The following is a 22577-nucleotide window of genomic DNA, read 5'->3' as shown; positions in this document are numbered from 1 at the left end:
GGGGTTTTAATGAATATTAAATTATGAAATTGTGTCGAATTAAATATATTTTGAAGTGTTTGGGTGGTACCTGTTACATAAACCTTTTAATTGTTAGTGATTATGATGAAAATGATGACATCCACCACCAAATCATCTGAACAAAAAAGAAAACTAGAGTAAATATTATATTTCAACATCTTAAATTTTTCTCTTAAACTATTTGAAAAAAATTTAATTAAAGACAATTACGTGCCTTAGCCTCTGTAAAAAAATTTTTTTAATTCTTTTAATGTAATATTTTATGTAGTAAGGTTAATTCCTATGCCCTATGGGATGGCTTATCTGTCATGTTTACTTGGTGGTCAGATTTAGCAGAGATGCTAAAGATGTTTTGGGGGGATGGTATTTCTACATTACATTCTTTTCCTTTGTAAAGTTAAAAACATTTTTTTAATCTGCAAAATTTGATTTCATATCAGAAATCCTGGATTCAAGTCTCTGTGCTGCCGTTCATCAGGGAAGGCAGGTTACCTAGCTTGTAAAAACCTCTTCTCCTTCATCTGCAAAAGTAGAATAAGATACTGTATCTCAAATGTTGATGTGAAAAATAAATTCACCTCCTGATAGGGCTTTCTATCTCCCTCTGTTGAGCACTATTCAGTAGAAATAAAATGTGAGCCACCTGTGTAATTTTAAATTTTCTAGAAGCCACTTAAAAAAAAAAACAAATGAAATAGTTTTAATATATTTTATTTAATCCAATGTCTAAAATATTATCAGTTCCACATGTAATTAATATAACATTAATGAGATTTTTTTCATTCTAAAAATCTGGCATGTGTTTTACACTTACAGCACATCTCAACTTGAAGTAGCAACATTTCAAGTGCTTGGGAGCCACGTGCCGCTAGTGGCTATCGTGTTGGACAGTCCAGATCTAGAATATAGATTAATATTCCCCATCAGCATCCTTGAGCACTGGGGCTGCCTTGGCCTTAAGCAGCCTTATTCTTGAAACTGTGTGCACCTCTGGACAAATGAGCCTCACATTTCTTTCTTGAACAACCTAGATTAGTATCTTTGCCCCTGGGAGGATAGGCTCCTGCCCTTAGCCTTTTGGCTGACCTAGATGAAGACTTGCTCTGGGCATGTCATGTGCCTCTCTGTTTGGCCAAGGCCGGTAGACAACCAGGAATTCCTGAATACCTTGAGCATGATAAACCTTTTGAACGACAGGGCCCCAGGGCAGGATCAGAGATTCAGGACAAGATCAGGCTTTATAATACCCCTTCATTCTTGCCTCTTATCTGTACTATTTGCCTTCTTTCCCAAATTTCAGAGATGTATCTAGTGTCCCTGGGAAAAGAGCAAATACCAGCAATCTGCAAAAGAATTCAGCTTTTTTTCCTTCTACCTCAGTGTGGCTTAGCAAGGCAGCCGTCCCTCCCAAACATTAACTTTTTAAAAGACATTTAGAATGTTTTGGAGGCCAAGAAATTTGGAGGACAGATATATTCATATCTAAGCTTCTTCTTTTTTAAGGTTTTCTAATACTGTCTTCATCCAAATTTTGTGAGAATTATAGTAAAGGGTTGTTACCCTAATAGCTGTATGTCATGGTAAAAAGAGGTAGAGAATAGGGGACTCGGGTGTACTCTTACAACAAAAGAATCTGCTCAGATGTTACCTTCTTAGGAAGTCCTACCCTGATCACTCGTACCTAACATAGCTACGAGCCCCCAGCACGCACGTGTGCGTTCTCGTGCTCTCTCCCTCCCCCCTCTCTCCCCCTCCCTCCCCCCTCTCTCCCCCTCCCTCCCCCCTCTCTCCCCCTCCCTCCCTCTCCTTCCCTCCCTCCCTCTCTCTCCCTCCCCCTCCCTCCCTCTCTCCCTCTCTCCCCCCTTCTCTCTCTCCCCCCTTCTCTCTCTCCCCCCTTCTCTCTCTCCCCCCTTCTCTCTCTCCCCCCTTCTCTCTCTCCCCCTTCTCTCTCTCCCCCCTTCTCTCTCTCCCCCCTTCTCTCTCTCCCCCCTTCTCTCTCTCCCCCCTCCCTCTCCTCCCTCCCTCTCCCTCTCCCTCTCCCTCTCCCTCTCCCTCTCTCTCTGTCTCTCTCTCTCTCTCTCTCTGTCTCTCTGGCACGCACACACGCACCCACTCTATCATTTTTGTGTTTGTTTTGTAAATATCACTTATTACTAACTAAAATTCTTTCACTTCCCAAATAGAATATAAGCTCCATAAGGGTATGGACTTTGTTTTGTTTACCCCTGCACCCCCAACTTCTAGTACAGTGCTTGACTATTGAATCGATGAATAAATAAGTGAAAGGAAATACCAAGATACTATTCTCTGGATGTACTGATAATTTTAAAATTATTTACTGAGGAGAATTCTTCCCCGACCATTGTTGCTCTGACCAGTATGTGTGATGTGTTTGAACTTTCAGACCTAATCTCAGTGGTAGGAATCCTAGTGTGTACTCTTGATCAATTGTTTACATAAACTTTTACTTGTTTTAGATAGTGTGGGGCTTAAGGAGGGGGGAAAGTAGTTTGTAATGGAGTTGTAAAAGGGGGAGCTGATCAGTACCAGGTGAAAATTTAAGATTACACAGGGTAATAAAATGGAGGAGGGGGTATTGGAATAGGGAATTGGACTGAAAAATTCTTATAGTTCAGATGCTGTAAATATGTCAAAGGTTTTTGAGCAAGACAATTGATAGGTAAGAAGCTTAGGGAAAAGGTGGGAGAGATTCATAACCAGAAAGATTAGTATTATTTGGAGTATTATTTGGAGGAGTGGCAGGCTGTGTAGGCTTGTGGCCAAAAAGCCACAAATCATATTTTTGTTGTCTTTGTTTATAATCTTTATTTGAAATCTTAATTATCCCTTTCAGTTTCTCAGTCATTCTTTCGGTTTACCTCTTGTGCTTTTGTACCAGCTTGATGTCACTACCCATACTTCGTGCCCCTTGGAGTTATGGTATCTGTGAGCACAAACTCATCATACTCTGCACGGGCCAGAAGTTCCGTTGTAACTCTTGGCTAGTCCCAGGAGCACCCTGCCAGTAAAAAGTAATCCAGACATACTGAAAACTCTCAAGTATTATTAAGAACTATTTATGTTGCATTCAAATAAACTTTTAGTAAAAGAAATAAATGCAGACTTACTAGCTTTTTTTTAATAATATGTATATTTTTATTTTGCCATCCATCAATTTTGCTAATTTATCCAAGATCCCCATGGATACCAAAATCTTCTGAGGCTCAAGTCCCTTACAGTCGGCCCTCCATATCCGCGAGTTCCACATCTGCAGATACCATCGGTCTTCTAAATAGAGCTACATAGAAAATCCATGGTTTCGTAATTAATAATTTCACACACATAAATATTTGAATTTGAGATTCTGTATGTTCAAAGCTTACATTTATGAGTACTTTCTAGCCCTGTTAATTTTGAGATAATTTTAACAGAATATTTTTTTCATATTTCCAGTTTGGGGGTAAATTTCTAAAATCTCTAAAGATAACATACTAGATTTTCAGGTTTTTTCAACATTGCATGGAAAGTGAATCTTTAATTTACACAGATTTTGTGCTTCAGATTTGATTTTTATTTGGAGAAGAAAGGATGGGCCTGACTTACCAGCTTCTACCTTTCCTTGTTCTACTTTAAATGAAAACCTTATCATTTTATGTAAACGCATCAGCTTTTTTTATAGTGCTATGAATAAATTGTTTGGTTTGTGAATATATTTAAAAAACAATAAGCAAAATAGTCTATACTTTTTATATTGTGGCAGTAGGCTTTATTTCAGTTGGTTCTTTTCTATAGTGTTATAATTTTAAGGTTTTATTGATTAAAGAATGGTATTTTACATGTAGTAGATAATTTTTAAGGACTATTTCTAATTACATTAAGTTCAAATGATGCATTTTAACCTAACATCTTTTTTCTTCTCAGTCTGTAAGACTTGTATTGTCCAGCACTTTGAAGACAGCAATGATTGTCCAAGGTGTGGCAACCAGGTTCATGAGACAAACCCGTTAGAAATGTTGAGGTACGTAAATGTAGTTTTAGTTCAACTAACTTAAATAAATTACATAAACTCTTAATTTTTATTATGCATCATATTTGTTAGCGCTTTGACTCAGTTAATGTAGGTTTTATGATTTTCATTTTAAAGCATTTTATTTCAATTTAAAGTATTTTATTAAGAGGACATGAAAAACAAGGCTGTGCATATTAAATATTTAAGAAACACATTTCCAAGTTAAAAATTATAACTTTATCTCAGGCTCTGAGTTACTTTAGTTGTAGTTATTTTCAGTATTTTAGATTTATTTATTTATTTTCTCTGTGTTGGGTCTTCGTTGCTTCACGCAGGCTTTCTCTGGTTGCAGTGAGCGGGGGCCACTCTTCCTTGTGGTGTGCGGGCTTCTCATTGCGGTGGCTTCTCTTGTTGTGGAGCACAGGCTCTAGGCACATGGGCTTCAGCAGTTGTGGCTCACAGCTCTAGAGCGCAGGCTTGGTAGTTGTGGCACATGGGCTTAGTTGCTCCATGGCATGTGGGATCTTCCCGGACCAGGGTTCGAACCTGTGTCCCCTGCATTGGCAGGAGGATTCTTAACCACTGCGCCACCAAGGAAGTCCCCTATTTTCAGTATTTTAATATTCTACAAAATACTCTATATTTGCTGAGCTACACGGTAGTGGAAAGAGGGCAGACCTGATGGTCAGGGATACTAATCTTGATACTATTAATTTTTAAAACTGTATCATATATTCAAAAAGAGTGTACAAACATTTATGTAAAACTTAAAAGAATTTTTAAAATGACTACCTTTTTACCATTTACTTACTGGTATAATCATTATACCAAATAATAATAATAATATAAAGAAGTATAATCATATATTTTTAAAGGTAGAAGTGCTACATAAGATCTTAATCCAAACCCTTTTTCAGGATTAGAAATTGAAATTTATAGAAGTGACACAACATTGCCTAAGGTCCTAGCAAACTCAGATGTTACTTCCCAGCTACAAACCAGGTGTCCTCACCACTAAGCCCATTTTCTTCCCACTGTTCCTACCATAGCTGTACCATAGATCAACTGTGCAATCTCAGGAAAGTACCCTGTTGAAAAACAGAATTAGATATTCTCTAGAGAGCCCTTACTAACTTCATCTCTATGTGATGTTTGCCATCATTCTATAAGTCTGGATTTGTAAGTCTTACATTTTAGACTTCTTTTCTATGTTAGTACCTATAGTTGGAATAATTTGTCTATAAGTAAACGTCTGGCCCATTGGTTTTCAAAGTGTGGTCCCCAAACCATTAGTATCTTATTAGAAACGGCAGTTCTCGGGCCCCGCCTCAGACCCTCTGAATCAGCAACTCTGAGAAGGTGCTGTAAGTGAGGGGCGTCAGAGGTATGAAGGGACGGACAGATGCCAGCTTTAAATAAAACGGTAAGGATAGGCCTCATTGAGAAGGTGAGATCTGAGCACGGAATTGCTGTCTCTGAGGGAATTAGCCATGCATAAATCTGAGGAAAGCGTGCCTGCTCCAGGTCAGGGCAGCAGCCAGTGCACACGGCCTGAGTCATGAGTTAGGAGGGCACCTGCAACTTGTCTGAGGAGCAGCGTGGGAGCCTGGGTAGTGGGCCAGGAGCTCAGAGATTGTGGACCTGACCTCTGACCTGAGCAATTAGAGAATGGGCTTGTCATTAACGGAGATAAGGAAGACTAAGGATAGAGCAGGTTTGGGGGACAGGTAGATGGGGAGTTTGGATTTGGACAAGTTGAGTCTGTTAAGTCTGTTAATCATTTCAGAGAAGAGAGAAGTTGGCAGGTCTGTGATTCAAGGGGAGAGGTCTGGCTGGGGTTAAATATCTGGCAGTCTTCAGCATGTAGACAGTATTTAAAACTGTGGGACTGGATGAGATCATGCACGGGTGTGAGTGCAGAGAGAAGAGTAGAGGACCAAGGATTGATCCCTGGAGCATTCCAACATTGAGAGGTCAGGGAGAGGAGGAAGAACCAGCAAAGGAAACTGAAAAGGCACAGTCAGTACAGGAGAGGGAGGATCCAAGTGTGTGGCTTGGAAGCCAAGCAAAGAAGAGGGAGTGATGGACTGTGTCTGATGTTGTAAGGTGAAGACAGAGTTGACGGTTGGATTTGGCAACTTGGAGGTCATCAGCCTTGACAAGAGCACTTTCAGTAGAGCTGTGAGGCAAAAACCTAACTGGATTGTTACAGGAGAGAAAGGGAGGAAGAAGAATTAAAAACAGCGAGTATAGACAACTTTCTCAAGTTTTGCCACAAATGGGAGTGGGAGCAAAGAAATGGGGTGGTAGCCGTTCAGAGAAGTACAGTCAAGAAGGTTTTCTGTTTTGTTGTGATATGGGAGGAATAATGGCATGTGTGAAGGGACTAATCCAAGAAAGAGCAAAAAGGTAATAATAGAGTTGGGGAGAGAGGGCATTGCTGAAGCAGTGTTCTTGGGTGGTTGAGAGGGAGTGAAATCTAATAGAAGAGACTGGCTTCCTACAGGTCATGTATAGCAGCAGGTAGGAGGGCAGAGTAGACATGGGTGCAGATGCCATAGGTAGATGTGGTGGTCAGAGTCTGCAAGTTTGTGTCTCACTGAGGAGAAGATGTTTATCAGCCAAGAGTAAGGGGGGAAAAGGCGGGTGTAGGGGTTGGCAAGAGAAGAAAGTGTGTTGTCCAGGAAAGTAAGAGAATAAATGGACTGGGAAGTGTAGTGTGAGTCCTGGCAACCTGAAAGGCGCACCTGGGTTGTAGTTACGAATTTGAAGGGGTGTGGTTGGGCTTTCCAGCCCATGGGTAGAAGGTGATGGAGAGCTGGATTGGACTGGTGGTGTGGTTACACCACATGATTCTGAGCAAGTGAGGGAGGGACAAGGGAGTCCAAAGTGCATGCAAGCTGTGGCTCTAATGACTGCTGTGGGGTAGTCCTGAATGGACGGCGAGGGCAGCGAGAACATGACGTTGGTGAGGGGTGATGTCCTGCGGGGACAGGAATGGAACTAGTTGATTCCTGAACTGTTTGTGCATAGTAAGAAGAAAATTCTTTCAGAGAATTTCGGAATGGGTATGTAGCAGATGAAGAAAAGAAAGCAATTACTAACGCCAGGGAAAGAAAAAAATTGAAGGAGGGGATATCTTTAATCAGAGTACACTGTGAATATTTAGATAATCCTAACCATGTAAACACTCATTATTTTTAAAATGACAGTAAGACTATTAGGAAGATGAGAGTTGGGAAAACGTATGTTGGGAGGAAAGGGGCATGGCAGGATGATATCAGAGAGCTAAACCTTTATCTCCCACAGAAGGAGGTCAGAAAGACCTAGACAGCAGAGAAAGAATGGCTTTGTTTTTTAATCTATCATCCGTCTATCATATATATAGAAATATGAAAGTAAATACTAGACAAAACAGCTTGGATTTGAAAGCAGTTGCCCCTGGGGTTGTAGGAATCAGGAACAGAGAGAGCGGGGCATAAAAATGTTGTGTTTTCATATAAGGTTACAGGGAAGTTTGATTTGTAAATTATACATGTGTATTACATTGATAAAACAAATATTAAGAAGAAGAGAAATAATACTTCTCTTAAACACTGCTACTATTAAATAGTCTGGGAAAACTCTGTGAAGGAGTTAGTAGGTAAGTCCTGAAGAATCAGGTAACATCGGTTTGGTTGGAGAGTAGGAACTGGAAAAAAGTATTTGAGCCAGGATGAAGAGCATGAGGGAGGAAAACAGATTGGAAAAGGCGAGGCATTCTTGAGGATAATTGAGTAAGTCAGTTGGCTAGAGAAGAGCAACAAGAGAGCAGCACCAGTTACAGTTTGCAGGTTGAACTCAAGTTATATAAACACGTGAAGCCAGGTGGTAGGAAGAAATTAGTTCTCGAGCAGGCAAATAATGATCAAATTAGTGCTTAAGGAAAATTCACTATGAGCATGTCAAGGTAAAGGGAAATATCTCTATGCTGTCCTCTAAATAGGGTGGTAATTGAGGGAACGGAAGGATGGGAATGTGGAAAGACTGGGTGGGAGGAACATTGAGAAGCAGCTGTTTGGGGCTTGGTGAGTAAATATGTGAAGCAGGAGAGACAGGTAGGTTAAAATAATGCTTGCATTTTGAGCCTATTTGGGAATGATATGGTATCATTTCTAAATTTAATTTTTAAAAAGTAAGACAGGTATTCAGTATTTTGTTGAAGGAGAATAGATAAGAGAGTCTTGACATATATGAACAAAAGGAGGTGCTCGGGATATTCAACATCTGTTGGAAGTATGGAACTTGAGCTCAGCAGAGAGATGCAATGTGTGTTTGTGTATATATATGTTATCTGCCTATATGTTAGTTTTGAAGTCACAAAAGTGGATGAGATCTTCAAGGAAGGCGGCCTGTAGAAAAGGTCAGAGGGTGCAGAGAGCAGAGCAAAGGAGAATACTCAGATGTAGAGGTAGTTGGAAAAAGGAAAATATCTTGGGGACAAAGGGAGTTGATAGAAAAAAAGAAAAACCAGGAAAGGAAATTTTCAAGGAGGCAGCGTCAGGCAGCACTGATAAACTGTTGCAGAGCAATGAGGAGAAAAATGACTGTAAAAGTAAGATTTTTTAAATTTTAGCTCTCAAAAATTTTAAATCTATTCATTATGGAAGTTACGGATGATTTGAGGAGTTCAGTCGCGTAAAAGAAGCAAAAGTATGTGACAGAAGTAATGTCAACTGTGATTTCTTAGTTTTTCCAGTTGGAAGAAGAGGTTGTGTATCTGCTAACAGCTTGAAAAGACAATAGGTTAAGCCAAGGTTTGGGGGCTTTTTAGCTGTGAGAAGCGTAGCCGTGTTTTCAGTTGGAGGAGGGTCATGCCGCCGAGCAGAATGAAGGAGATGAGCGGAAAGGGTGTCTCAGGAGCAGCAGGACAAGATGAAGAAATGAAAGCCGTGGAAAGGAACAGTTGTGCTCAGATACAGCAGGAAAAGGAGACGAGAAAAATGTCAAGGGAAATACTTACGTTTTTTATCTAGGAAAAATGGTCTAAATTTCTCAGAAGAGAAGACTGGAGATTATTTCTTTCATAGGAAAGAGCCAGAGTTGTGGTAGAGATTTTGAAAGCAATAGCTGGCTGCATCAGCTATTGCTGTATAACAAACCGCCCCTAACTTTCATGCTGAACACAACAGTAAAAGCACTTATTATTCCTCAACAGTTCTGTGTGGCTCACAGATCCAGGTGGGTCTGCTGGTCTTGGCTGGGCTCGCTCTGGTGACTGCAGTCAGAGGCTGGTCAGTTGCTGCCCTGCCGATCCTGGCCTGGGTTCTGTCCTGTTGGGTTGGACTGTCCATGACCTAGTGTGAGATGGCCTCAGTAGGGCAGCTTGGCTCCTTGGACATAGTGTCCTCCAGACTCGTTCTAATGGTGGCACGATTCCAAGAAAGCACACCAAAGCACGTGATATGCCTCATAAGGCTTGCGCTCAGAGCTAAGCAGTGTCACTTGTGCCACATCCTTTTGGCCCGAGCACATTTCAGGGCTGGCCCATATTCTCAGAGTAGAGAAATAGACTCCATCCGTTTATCAAAGTCCTGTTCAGAGGGGCAAGATTGTAGAGAGAGCTGGGGACGGGACCATTTTTGTAATCTGTGTTCCACTGGGACAGGCTAGAAATAGATGTGCTCCACTCGCAGAGCAGTTGGGTGTGGTACTTGTGCCAAAACTGTGTATGTTCTATATTTTGTAGTATATGTGAGATGCAGATCTTAAATGGTTTACCTATTGGATTTTGATGTCTTCATTGTTTGTATATTCTCTTTTTTCCTCTTTGGAAGGTTGGATAACACATTAGAGGAAATTATATTTAAGTTGGTCCCTGGACTACGAGAACGTAAGTTGCTCTTTGGGTTCTTGCAGAGTTTTGTGTTTTGTGAAATCACCATTTCTGTTAAAGACTTCATGATTGTGTTTCTATTACTTTTATAATTTTTTCTTTTAAATTAGAAGAACTTGAGCGTGAGTCTGAATTTTGGAAGAAAAACAAGCCTCAAGAAAATGGACAAGGTGATTTTTTTTTACTTCTATATCTGATGGAATCTCTCAAATTGGTCAGCTTTTTGTAGCTGTGGTGAACTAATCTGTCTCTTCAAGCTCAAGTTTCTCCTGTACAAGGGGTACAATTCATGTACCCCTTTACATTCTGAACCTTTCTCTGATTATGAACTTCTTATATAGAATCATGAGATTTTAAATAAATGCATGTAAATCTGGAGTCAGTCCAGTTGAAGGTAATTGGAAATAGAGGAAATTGGGAAGAGAAAAAGGAGATAAAACAGAAGAGTGACCGTTGATTATAGCAGTATTAGCTGGAGAGCTAAAGGAGACTGAAGTCAGAAATAGCCATAGCCTGCAACTAAACAGTGAGGCGTTTGCTGTTGTATTTTATTTTGTGTGTTTAATAGGAGAGGGAACTGGGATGTGGCTGAGAGCCAGATCAGAGGATCTTGCTATGCTCTGATAATCTGGAACGAACTTTTCATAGGTAGAGCTCAGATGATACAAATTTATATATCCTAAAATTTGAAAAATATTTCTAGACACTTATGGGAATTTTCCCCATCACCTATGCTAAGTGACCAAATTTCCCTTTTGGGTCCCAGGAGCCTCAGAAATCAGCAATTTTTAATAATTAAGGAAAGTGGCAAACATTACTGGGCAGAGTAATGTTTTTAGCATGTATATAATTCACACAAAAGAAAAAGAAGTACAACGTATCTGAAATTATAAGTAGTATCCTTTCTTATTGACGTTAAATATGAGGTTTGTTTCAAGATGGCCTAAAAATACCATGGAAATCTTTCAAGGATATATGTCTGTTTTTATAGGCTCACTTGTGAGCTCAGTCTTCCATCCCTGGTTTTTCTATACGATTCACAGGATTGTCAATTACATATCATTAAAATGGCTTTCTCACTTCATATGTAAAATGGGGATCAGAGTTTTTTTAGTTCAACTTAACTGTGCAGGGCTGGCTTCCTATAGCAGGGGAGGTTTGAGAATAGTTTTGAATGATTGGAATAAGGTAGCAAGTGATTATTTTTAATCTATAATCAAAACACTGAAATGGGCAAAGAAGCCAAGCCTGGCAAAAAACAACTTAACTAAAGGCTTGTTTTACCCAAGTGTAAATTGCAATTTAGACAGTAGTGCTATACTAAAAATATAGGTAAAATTGACTGAATGTTCCAGTTTTTGCCTGCTTTTTCAAGAGGACAGGAGCCAGGCCTTGTCATCAGAAGCTATAGGGTCGGGTTAGTCCATGACTGTGTGTCTTACAGATTGACTAGCGAAGGACTGTAGCCTACTTTGCGTTTATCTCCCTTTTCCCATATTTCTGCCTTTTTAAAGTATTTTATCATATTTGGTCTTTAGTTTGGGTGAAGAATTTGGACCTTTTCTTGGAGCTGGATCTTGGTTCATAGAAGGCAGCTCCTGTCTATGTGGGTTCCATACAAAAAGGCAGAAGAGAGAGCCCACCTGCCCTGTATGATAACATCTGTAATGCTTTTACTACAGTCATTAAAGAGGAGCTAAGTGGTCTTTTTTTTCCCTGGGATTTTCTATACTGTAATGCTTGGCTGACTAATTCTTTCAAGTTTCAGCTTACAGACATTTTATCTGGAAATCTCCCCTGAATCTCTGCTTCACCCCAGAGTTTGGGTTTATTAACTCTGTTATATGTGCCCACCTGGTCTATCTTACCTCTTATATCAGAGTCCTTATCGACATCTCCGTCTGTTTTCTTTACTTGCCTGTACCTCCTCCTAAATACTCTGACACGATGAGGGTGAGGATGATAACACTAGAGTTTCAATATTGTTTCCTCAGGCTTAGTTAGTCTTAACAGAGTTCAAGGCACTCAGTAAATGAATGAATCAACAAATATAGTTGCATTATATGTAGCCTTCTGGTATTTCATAGGTTAAATACATTTGTTTATAGTATGCTACTCAGATTTCTTTGATGGTGTTTTAATGCTACATAGTTACATATATGTTAAAAAAGCTAATTCATTCTATTTATTTCACTAGCTAATTTTATGAATATCTAGTAATTTGAAATTTTGAGAACTTAGAGAATATTTTAGTTTGAAAAGAGTACTTGGTTTTAAGTTTTGAATATATATAGAATTTGGAAGTATTTTTATATCTTATCAATTTCTAAGCAGTCTCATCACTAATGGCAGTCATTTTTGTGACCAAATATAGCTAGTCCTGAGTCTTTAATTTGGATGTCCCAGTGAGCCTAGAAGTCGTAAGCTATGTTCATAAGTCACTGATGGGTTTTTTAAAAATATTTCCATTGTTGAGTGGTTGGGACATTTAAAGGTACTAAAAGTTTCAGTTATATATTCTTCATCAAAAACTGTTAAGAAATGTTTTTTAAAGTTTGTTTTCATGGTTAGTATATTGTTGCTTAACTATAAAATCAAACTGAGTTAACTTAGCTTTATTTAAATTATACAGATGATACTTCAAAAGTTGACAAACCTAAAGTAGATGAAGAAGGTGATGAAAATCAAGATGATAAAGACTATCACAGAAGTGACCCACAAATTGCTATATGTCTAGATTGTTTACGAAATAATGGACAATCAGGGGACAATGTAGTAAAGGTGAGTGGACAAGTACAATTGTTTTTTTCATGATCATTTATAGTAAACCTTTCATAACGTGTTGATGAATTTTCCTACTGTTTCAGAATGTTTGCTTTCAAATTTTTTATGATTTCACATTTTTTATTAAACAAATAGAATGTCATTCTCCTACAGTCTCTTACCTGCAAATAGCCAAGCAGTTGCTTACTTCAGGCTCCTGATTTCTAAACCTCACAACTGAACCGTCCTGGGTCACTGCCACCACCTAGTGGCCAATGAGGAGAATCACGCCTCTATTTCTCCTCTTTCAACCTCCTTTTATACCTTTGTTGGGAGTTCATATACACTGTTTTTCCCTTTTTAAGTGTAGTCACCAACTCAGACTCAGATTGTTTCATGTTGGGAAACATCCTCAACCTTTTATTCATCCTCTTCTGATTTTCTCTTTTGTTTCTCTGTTTTTATTTGCAATTCAAAAAAGCTATCCATGTCATGGCTAATACATTTTATGAACAACATAATTGGTTTTGATGGATGTCATAAAGTACCCGTGAACTTTTCCTTTACTTCCTCTGTGTGATCTGTAGGCCAGTGAGTTGCATTTTTTTTTTTTTTGCGGTACACGGGCCTCTCACTGTTGTGGCCTCTCCCGTTGCGGAGCACAGGCTCCAGACGTGCAGGCTCAGCGGCCGTGGCTCACGGGCCTAGCCACTCAGCAGCATGTGGGATCTTCCCAGACCGGGGCACGAACCCGTGTCCCCTGCATCAGCAGGTGGACTCTCAACCACTGCGCCACCAGGGAAGCCCAAGTTTTTTTACTAATACATTTAATTTTTTAAATGTATTTAAAAAATTCATTTAATGAATTTTTTACTAATACATTTAATGAAATTTTCCTGTCAGGAAGTTAAAAACAAAATTTTTCAACTCTGATTAAGTTTTCCCAGCATCTTGCAAAAAGAAATATGTATTAGCATAGTGATTCAATGAATATTTATCCACTATGTGGATATTAGTCAGTGAAGATGTAAATAATAAGTTTTTTCACTCAGGGACTTTTGGTTGGGTCTTATACACACAAACAGTTATAATACAATAAGGTATTTCATTTAGTTAAGAGAGGTTGGTTGGACAAGGCATGTATTAGAGTACAGCAGTATTTAGAGAAGTGGCCACTGTACCTATTTATCCTTCCAGGCTTCCCTATTGGCTTTTATGCTCTGGTGCAGCACCCTTTCCTTTTTGTCAGTCTTTTCATCAATTTTTAATAACTTTACATTTCTCTCTTATTCCCAGTCATTTCTGTAATCCTCTTTTGGGGATGTTTTTCTTAATAGAGATTATGATCATTCTTTAGCTCTCTAGTACATGAGTTATTATCTTGTAGTGAAAATTAAGTCAATAGAAAGGTGGAATATCTCTTCATAAATAAATGTGAAGTCTACTTCTCTGCAGGCTTTCTAGTATGAAAGTTATAAAACATTGCATTTTAGAAATTCATCTGAAAAATTAACTACCCCCTGCCTTGATATTCTTTTTGGCATCTTGGACGCTTTGCCATTCCAGTTGACTTTTTATCTTTTCACTCTTTCCTTTATAGACTTTTCTCCATCCTTCTACCTTCATTCTTAAAACCACTTTTACAGCCTACATGACATATACTGTGCTCCCCAATTCTCACCTTTTCTCTCTGGCCACTCCTATACTGTCTCCACTGACTCTACTTCTTCCTGTCTTCTGCTTTATATATGTGAGTATAGCTAATACCTAGTCCTCCACTCAATTATTCTCTCTCTACAGTCATCCTAGGAGGTCACTTCTATTTTTTGTGTTTTCAGCTATTCAAAGAACTTTCAAATCCCCCTTTCCAAACCTGCCATCTCTCCCAAGTGGAAGTATTATATCTAACTACTTTCAGTATCCTAGTTGGGAGTTTCACTAATACATAAAACTTAACACGTTTAAAGACAAATTTGTCATACTGTACTTCCACCTAAGTTTACTCCAAATATGCTGTTTCAGTTATCACTACCATCTTTTTTTTCAAGTTTTATTTATTTGTTTTTATTTAACACCTTTCTTGGAGTATAATTGCTTTACAATGGTGTGTTAGTTTCTGCTGTATAACAGAGTGAATCAACTATGCGTATATGTATATCCCCATATCCCCTCCCTACCCCACCCCTCTAGGTGGTCACAAAGCACCAAGCTGATCTCCCTGTGCTATGCAGCTGCTTCCCACTAGCTGTCTATTTTACATCTGGTTCACTACTATCTTTCAGCCAATCTTAGAAATTCAAAATCTTGGACGTTTTTTACCTTCTACCCTTCCCCTTCAACCAGTCATAAGTCCTGCAAAATTCCCCTCAGTCCGCTGCTGCTCACCTTATATCTAGATTTTTGAAAGTAGTCTGAACTGTTTCCTGTATCCTTAATTTCTTTTATTATGCAGGGCTGAGGCTTCAGCCTGCGTGTGTGCAAGCACTCATGGCCACTGTCAGGGTCAAGTAGTAGGCACTTTGGGCGCTGTGGGCCATATGGGCTTTGTTGCAGCTACTCAGCTTGCTTATTTTAGCAGTAAAGCAGCCATAGACGATAGTGAACAAACTGGCTTGGCTGTGTTCTAATTAAACTTTACTAACGAAAATAGATAGCCAGATTTGGCTTGAGGGCTATGGCCATAGTTTGCCACATTCTAGAATCAAGTATTAACTCCTTGTGTTAGCATTCAAGCTCTTTCACTAACCCCTATCTTGATGAGTTTATCTTCCATTATTCCCATCAATGAATCTGTCTCTCAAGACACAGGATTATTGTCATTTATTTGTGAATACCAACATAAAAGTTGGCACCCGTATTTGACAAAGGATTTGCATCCAGAATATATAAAGGCTTGTATTAAGAATATTTAAAACCCTCTAAAACTTTGAATAGTCCTTCCTTTTTGGCATGTTCTTCCCTGTTCTCACCACTGTCCTAGACTTCTGTCAAGACCCAAGAGACCTCTATTTTTTGTGACGTTTTTTCCACCTTAGTGAATCCCTTCTGAAATTCTAAGACTTGCATTTATTTATTAAATCAGCATTTATTGTGTTCCTAAAGGTACCAGGCACTGATATTGTCTTTTATCTTTTTTGGTGTGTGCTTTTTCCTTGAAACTGGATTACATACCGCTTAAAGACAGAAAAATTATGCCTGCATTCCTTTACAGCCTTCTCAACCATCTCATTCCTCTGTAGTAGGATGAGATTCTCAAATGTGGTGGTGTAGTAGTTGCATGTATGGTTTATACAGTATACCTACTTCAGTTCAAAAGTCAAGAGCAAGAAGGTAATGAAAATAGAAGAGTAAGGACTGCCAAACATTTGCTCCTCCATAAAAGCAGTGAAAAAACTGGCAAAAACTTTCAGAGTCAATTAGTAGGCCCTAAACTGTCACCTTTGGCTGACCTTGAGGCTCTGCACAAGCAGGAAGTGAAGACTTAGGCAGAATTGTCAACAACCTGGTTGAGTGTTGGAGGTGTGCCCCAAAACTCATATAGAGTCCCTCAGCAAAGACCAGGAGACTTAACTGGGTCCAGGTGTATAAGGAAATCTCTGTGCAGTTGTTAGCTGACCACTAGGTAGAAACTTCAGTGGCCACATACTGTAAAGAATACAGGCTTTACAGAATTAGTTTAGGAAAGTTGTTAAACAATGAGAAACAAGAAAAAGCCACAACAGCAATCCCTGAGGAGCAGGCAGGAGTTTGATTTCCAGTGTTAGCACATTATTTTAAATGTTCAGTTTTCAACAAAATATTATGAGACAGATAGAAACAAGAAAGTATAGCCCATATATAGGAAAAGAAGCGGTCAATAGAAAATGTCCCTGAAGATGCCCAGACACTGAACTTGACTAAATATACATTTTAAAATCATCCATTTAAGATATGTGCAAAGACTGCAGTAATCAAAACAGTATGGTACTGGCACAAAAACAGAAATATAGATCAATGGAACAGGATAGAAGTCCAGAGATAAACCCACATACCTAGGGTCAACTAATCTGTGACAAAGGAGGCAAGGTATACAATGGAGAAAAGACAGTCTCTCCAATAAGTGGTGCTGGGAAAACTGGAAAGTTACACGTTAAAAAATGAAATTAGAACACTCCCTAACACCATACATAAAAATAAACTCAAAATGGATTAAAGACCTAAATGTTAAGGCCAAATACTATAAAACTCTTAGAGGAAAACATAGGTAGAACACTCTGACATAAATCACAGCAGTATCTTTTTTGATTCACCTCCTAGAGTAATGAAAATAAAAATAAACAAATGAGACCTAATTAAATTTAAAAGCTTTTGCACCGCAAAGGAAACCATAAACAAAATGAAAAGACAACCCACAGAATGGGAGAAAATATTTGCAACTGAAGCAACTGACAACGGATTAATCTCCAAGATACACAAACAGCTCATGCAGCTCAATATCAAAAAAAAAAAAAAAAATGACCCAATCAAAAAATGGGTGGAAGATCTAAATAGACATTTCTCCAAAAAAGACATACAGATGGCCAAAAAGCACCTGAAAAGATGCTCAACATCACTAATTATTAGAGAAATGCAAATCAAAACTACAATGAGGTATCACCTCACACCAGTCAGAATGACCATCATCAAAAAATCTACAAACAATAAATGCTAGAGAGGGTGGGGATGTAAATTGGTACATAGATCTGGAGAGTACTGTAATTTGAAAAGATACATGCACCCTCTTGTTCACCACAGCCCTATTTACAATAGCCAAGACATCAAAGCAAATTAAATGTCCATCAGCAGAGGAATGGATAAAGAAGATGTGGTACGTATATACAATGGAATATTACTCAGCCATAAAAAAGCACAAAATAATGCCATTTGCAGCAACATGGATGGACTGAGAGATTATCATGCTAAGTGAAGTAAGCCAGAGAAAGACAAATATCATATGATGTCACTTATACGTGGAATCTAAAAAAAATGGTACAAATGAACTTATTTACAAAACAGCAATAGAGTCACAGATGTAAAAAACAAACTTATGGTTACCAAAGGTGAAGGGAGGGGGAGCAGATAAACTAGGAAATTAGGATTAACAAATACACACTAATATATATAAAACAGATAGCTAATAAGAACCTACTGTACAGCTCAAAGAATGGCTATAGGTATATGTATAACTGATTCACTTTGCTGTACAGCTGAAACTAACAACACTGTAAATTAACTATAATCCAATAAAAAAAAAGTTTTAATATGCAAAGAACTAAAAGAAATTATACCTAAACATCTACATGAAAGTACAAGAACAATCTCACCACCTAGAGAATATTAATTAAAAGATAGAAATTATTTTTTTAAATGTTCTGGAGTTAAACAGTGCAATAAATGAAATGAAAAATTAACTGAAGAGATTCAGTGGCAGATTTGAGTCATAGGAAATGAACCCCAAAACTTGAAGATAGATTGAGATTACGCAGTTTGAGGAACAGAAAGAAAAGTAATGAAGAAAAATGAGTGGATACCTGTAGGATAGCATCAGACTTACCAACATACACATAATGGAAGTCCCCAAAGAAGACGAGAAAAGGACAGAAAGTATATTTGAAGTTTTTGGCCAAAAACTTCCCAAATTTGATGAAAATCTTTAAATATCCCAGAAGTTCAACAAACTCCAGATATGATAAACTCAAAGAAATTCATAGCTAGACTCATAATGATCAAACTGTTAAAAGACAGAAAAATCTTGGAAGCAACAATAAAGAAGTGACTCATCAGTTACAAAGGATGTTCAATAAGGTTAGTAGCTGATTTCTCATCAGAAGCTATAAAGGCCAGAAGGCAGTAGGATGACATATGCAAAGTGCTGAAAGAAAAAAACCTGTCAACCAAGAATTCTATGTCCATCAAAAACTTACACCCTTCAAAAAGGAAGGAGAACTTAAAATACTGCCAGGTAAACAAAATGTAAGAGACTGTGTCACTACCAGACCTTCTCTGCAAATAATGAAGGGCGTCCTTCAGGCTTAAACAAAACGACACTTAGTACTCAAATCCACATTAATAAATAGAGACCACTAGTAAAGGTAACTGCACAGGTAAATATAAAAGGCAAAAGTAAAGTATGTTTTGTGTGTAAACTTTTTTTCTCCTATCTGCTTTAAAAGATGACTGCATAAAGCAGTAACTAAATTTATGTTAATGGGCACACTAAGTATAAAGATGTAATTTGAGACAGTAACAGCCGGGGGCGGGGGGAGCAGCTACATAGGAGCAAATTTTTCTGTGCTATTGGAATTAAGATAGTATTATTCCAGAGTAGACTGTTATAAATTTAGATGTCAGTTGTAATCTTCAGGGAAATCACAAAGAAAGTCACTTGAAAATACACAGTAAAAGAAATGACAAGGCAGTTAAAGAGGCATTTTGTAGTATATCATTTCAACACAAAATAAAACAGTAATTGAGAACCAGAGGAACAAAAAGGCCTAAGATACAACAGAAAACAAATTTTTTAAATGGCAGATATAAATCCTACCCTAACAGTAATTATCTTGAAATGGATTAAACTTTCCAGTTAAAGGCAAGTATTGGCAGACTGCATTAAAAATACATGATACAACTCTTATGTTGTCTGCAAGAGACATAGCTTAGGTTCAAAGACACAAATGGGTTGAAAGTAGGGGAATGGAAAAAGAAATACCGTGCAAACAGTAGCCAAAAGAGCAGGAGTGGCAATAGACTTTCAGACAAAAATTATCAGAAACAAAGAAGGACATTTTATAATGATAAAAGTGTTAATCCATCAAAGAAATATAGCAGTTATAAATATAAATGCACCTAACAACAGAGCCCCAAAATATACGAAGCAAAAACTGACGGAATTGAAGGGAAAAATAGACAATTCAACAACAATACCACTTTCAGTAATGGACTTCAATACCACACTTTTAATAATGGATAGAACAACTAGAAAAAAAGGTCAATAAGGAAACAGAAGATTTGAACAGCACCAAAACTAGCTAGACCTAATAGACATCTCTAGACTGCTGTACCCAACAACAGCAGGATACACATTCTTTTCAAGCTCATATAGAACATTCTTCAGGACAGACCTTATGTTAGGCTACAGAAGAAGTTTCAATAAACTTAAAAGGATTGAAATCATACAAAGTATATTGTCCAACCACAATGGAATGAAATTAGAAATCAATAACAGGAGGAAATTCGTCAAAATTCACGAGTGTGTGGAAATTAAGCAACAGAGTCCTTTATTAACAGTGTGTGAAAGAAGAAATCACAAGGGAAATTAGAAAATCCTTTGAGATGAATGAAAATGAAAGCACAACATGCCAAAACTGATGGGATGTGGCGAAAGCAGTGTTTAGAGGGAAATTTATACTTATGAAACACCTACATTAAAACAGAAGGAAGATCTCAGATTAATAACCTAGTCTTCTATCTTAAGAAACTAGAAAAAGGAAAAACTAGAAGTAGAAGAAAGCAATTAATAAAAAGATTTGATTGGGGAAAAATGAAAGAGAATAGAAAAGTAGCAAAGAAAGTTAATGAAACCAAATATTTGTTCTTTGAGAAGATGAAAATCAGCAAATCTTTTACTAGACAAAGAAAGAGGACTCAACTTACTAAAATCAGGAAAGAAAGAAGGGATATTACTAGCAACCTTACAGAAATAGAAAGGATTACAAGAGAATGCTATGAAAAATAGTATGCCAACAAATTAGATAACCTAGATGAAATGGAAAATTCCTAGAAAAACACAAACTACCAAAACTGACTCAAGAAGAAATATTAAAATCTGAAGACCTATAACAAGCAAAGAGATGAAATAAGTAATTTAAAAGAAAAATGTTCCCGCAAAGCAAATCCCAAATGTTTAAGTAAGAATTAACACCAGTCTTTCATAAACTCTTCCAAAAGATAGAAGAGGAATACTTCCCAACTCATTCTGTAGGCCAATTATTACCCTGATACCAAAACCAAAGACATCACAACTTCTGTGCATCAAAAGACACAATCAAGAGAGTGAAGGGCTTCCTTGATGGCACAGTGGTTGAGAGTCCGCCTGCTGATGCAGGGGACACGGGTTCGTGCCCCGATCCGGGAAGATCCCACATGCTGCGGAGCAGCTAGGCCTGTGAGCCATGGCTGCTGAGCCTGCGCATCCGGAGCCTGTGCTCCGCAACGGGAGAGGCCACAACAGTGACAGGCCCGCGTACTGCCAAAAAAAGAAAAAAAAGAGTGGTGAAAAGGCAACCTACAAAATGGGAGAAAATATTTGCAAATCATAACTTTAGGGGTTTTTTTGTTTTCTTTAGACTTCCTTTTTTTTTTGAATTTTTTTTTTATACAGCAGTTTCTTAGTAGTTATCTAGTTTATACATATTAGTGTATACATGTCAATCCGAGTCTCCCAATTCATCCCAACAACAACAACAACCCCCCCGCCGCTTCCCCCCCTTGGCGTCCATACGTTTGTTCTCTACATCTGTGTCTCTGTTTCTGCCTTGCAAACCGGTTCATCTGTACCATTTTTCTAGATTCCACATATATGTGTTAACATACAGTATTTGTTTTTCTCTTTCTGAGTTACTTCACTCTGTATGACAGTCTCTAGGTCCCTCCACGTCTCTACAGATGACCCAATTTCGTTCCTTTTTATGGCTGAGTAATATTCCATTGTATATATGTACCACATCTTCTTTATCTGTTCGTCTGTCGATGGGCATTTAGGTTGCTTCCATGACCTGGCTATTGTAAATAGTGCTGCAGTGAACATTGGGGTGCATGTGTCTTTTTGAATCATGGTTTTCTCTGGGTGTATGCCCAGTAGTGGGATTGCTGGGTCATATGGTAATTCTATTTTTAGTTTTTTAAGGAACCTCCATACTGTTCTCCATAGTGGCTGTATCAATTTACATTCCCCCCAACAGTGCAAGAGGGTTCCCTTTTTCCACACCCTCTCCAGCATTTGCATAACTTTAGGGGTTAGTATGCAGACTATATAAAGAACTCTGAAACTCAACAACAAAAATAAATAATCCAATTAAGAATTGGGCAAAGGGGTTAAATAGACATTTCTCTAAAGGTGATATACAAATGGCCAACAGGCATATGAAAAGATGCTCAATCAACATCACTGATTATCAGAGAAATGAAAAACAAAACCACAATAATATATCACCCTTTAGGATGGCTACTATCAAAAACAAAACAGAAAAAATAGCAAGGGTCAGTAAGGACATAGAGACATGGGAACCTTTGTGCACTACTGGTGAAATTGTAAATTGTGCAACCCCTATGGAAAACAATGTGGCGATTCCTTCAAAACCTAAACAGAATTACCTTATGATCCAGCAATCTCATTTCTGGGTATATATGCAAAAGGATTGAAAGCAGAGTCTGGACACCCATGTTCATAGATGCACTATTCACAATAGCCAAGGAGGTGGAAGCGTTCCACATATCCATCAACAGATAACAAAATGTGGTGTATACAGTGGATACAGCCTTTAATCATTCAGCCTTTAAAAGGAAGGAAATCCTGTCATGTCCTACAACATGGATGAACTTGAGGACATTATGCTAAGTGAAATAAGCCAATCACAAAAAGACAGATACTATGTGATTCCACTTGAGGTATCTATTCAAATACATAAAAACAGACGGTATTATGGTGGTTACCGGGGCTGGGAGGAGGGGGGAAAAAGGAGTTGTTAGTGTAAGGTTTTCAGTTTGTCCCAGTGAAAAAATTCTGAAAATCTGTTTCACAACAGTGTCAGTATACACAACACTGCTCAAGTATACACTTAAAAACAGTTAAGATGGTAAGTTTTGTGTTCTGTGTTTTTTACCACAATTAAA

The 22577-nt window shown here is 38.1% G+C and overlaps 1 protein-coding gene across 5 annotated transcripts in view; it reads left to right on the top strand.

Moving 5' to 3' along the window:
* Nucleotides 1–22577, top strand: part of PCGF5 (polycomb group ring finger 5) — a 114540-nt gene that overhangs the window by 64605 nt on the left and 27358 nt on the right. For 4 of the 5 annotated variants that reach the window (XR_011246754.1, XM_069541530.1, XM_060034493.1 and 1 more), the window contains exons 3-6: nucleotides 3943–4039; nucleotides 9847–9902; nucleotides 10016–10075; nucleotides 12538–12686. Coding sequence is in view for 4 of the 5 variants with exons in the window: in XM_069541530.1 (XP_069397631.1) it covers nucleotides 3943–4039; nucleotides 9847–9902; nucleotides 10016–10075; nucleotides 12538–12686 (362 nt within the window). In the remaining variant the exon portion in view is untranslated. The remainder of the gene's footprint in view (nucleotides 1–3942; nucleotides 4040–9846; nucleotides 9903–10015; nucleotides 10076–12537; nucleotides 12687–22577) is intronic. The other variant, XM_069541529.1, reaches the window with a different exon arrangement.

The sequence above is a fragment of the Delphinus delphis genome, chromosome 16 (assembly GCF_949987515.2).
Source record: "Delphinus delphis chromosome 16, mDelDel1.2, whole genome shotgun sequence".
NCBI classification, from domain to species: domain Eukaryota; kingdom Metazoa; phylum Chordata; class Mammalia; order Artiodactyla; family Delphinidae; genus Delphinus; species Delphinus delphis.
This window is presented reverse-complemented; position numbering and strand designations above follow the sequence as displayed.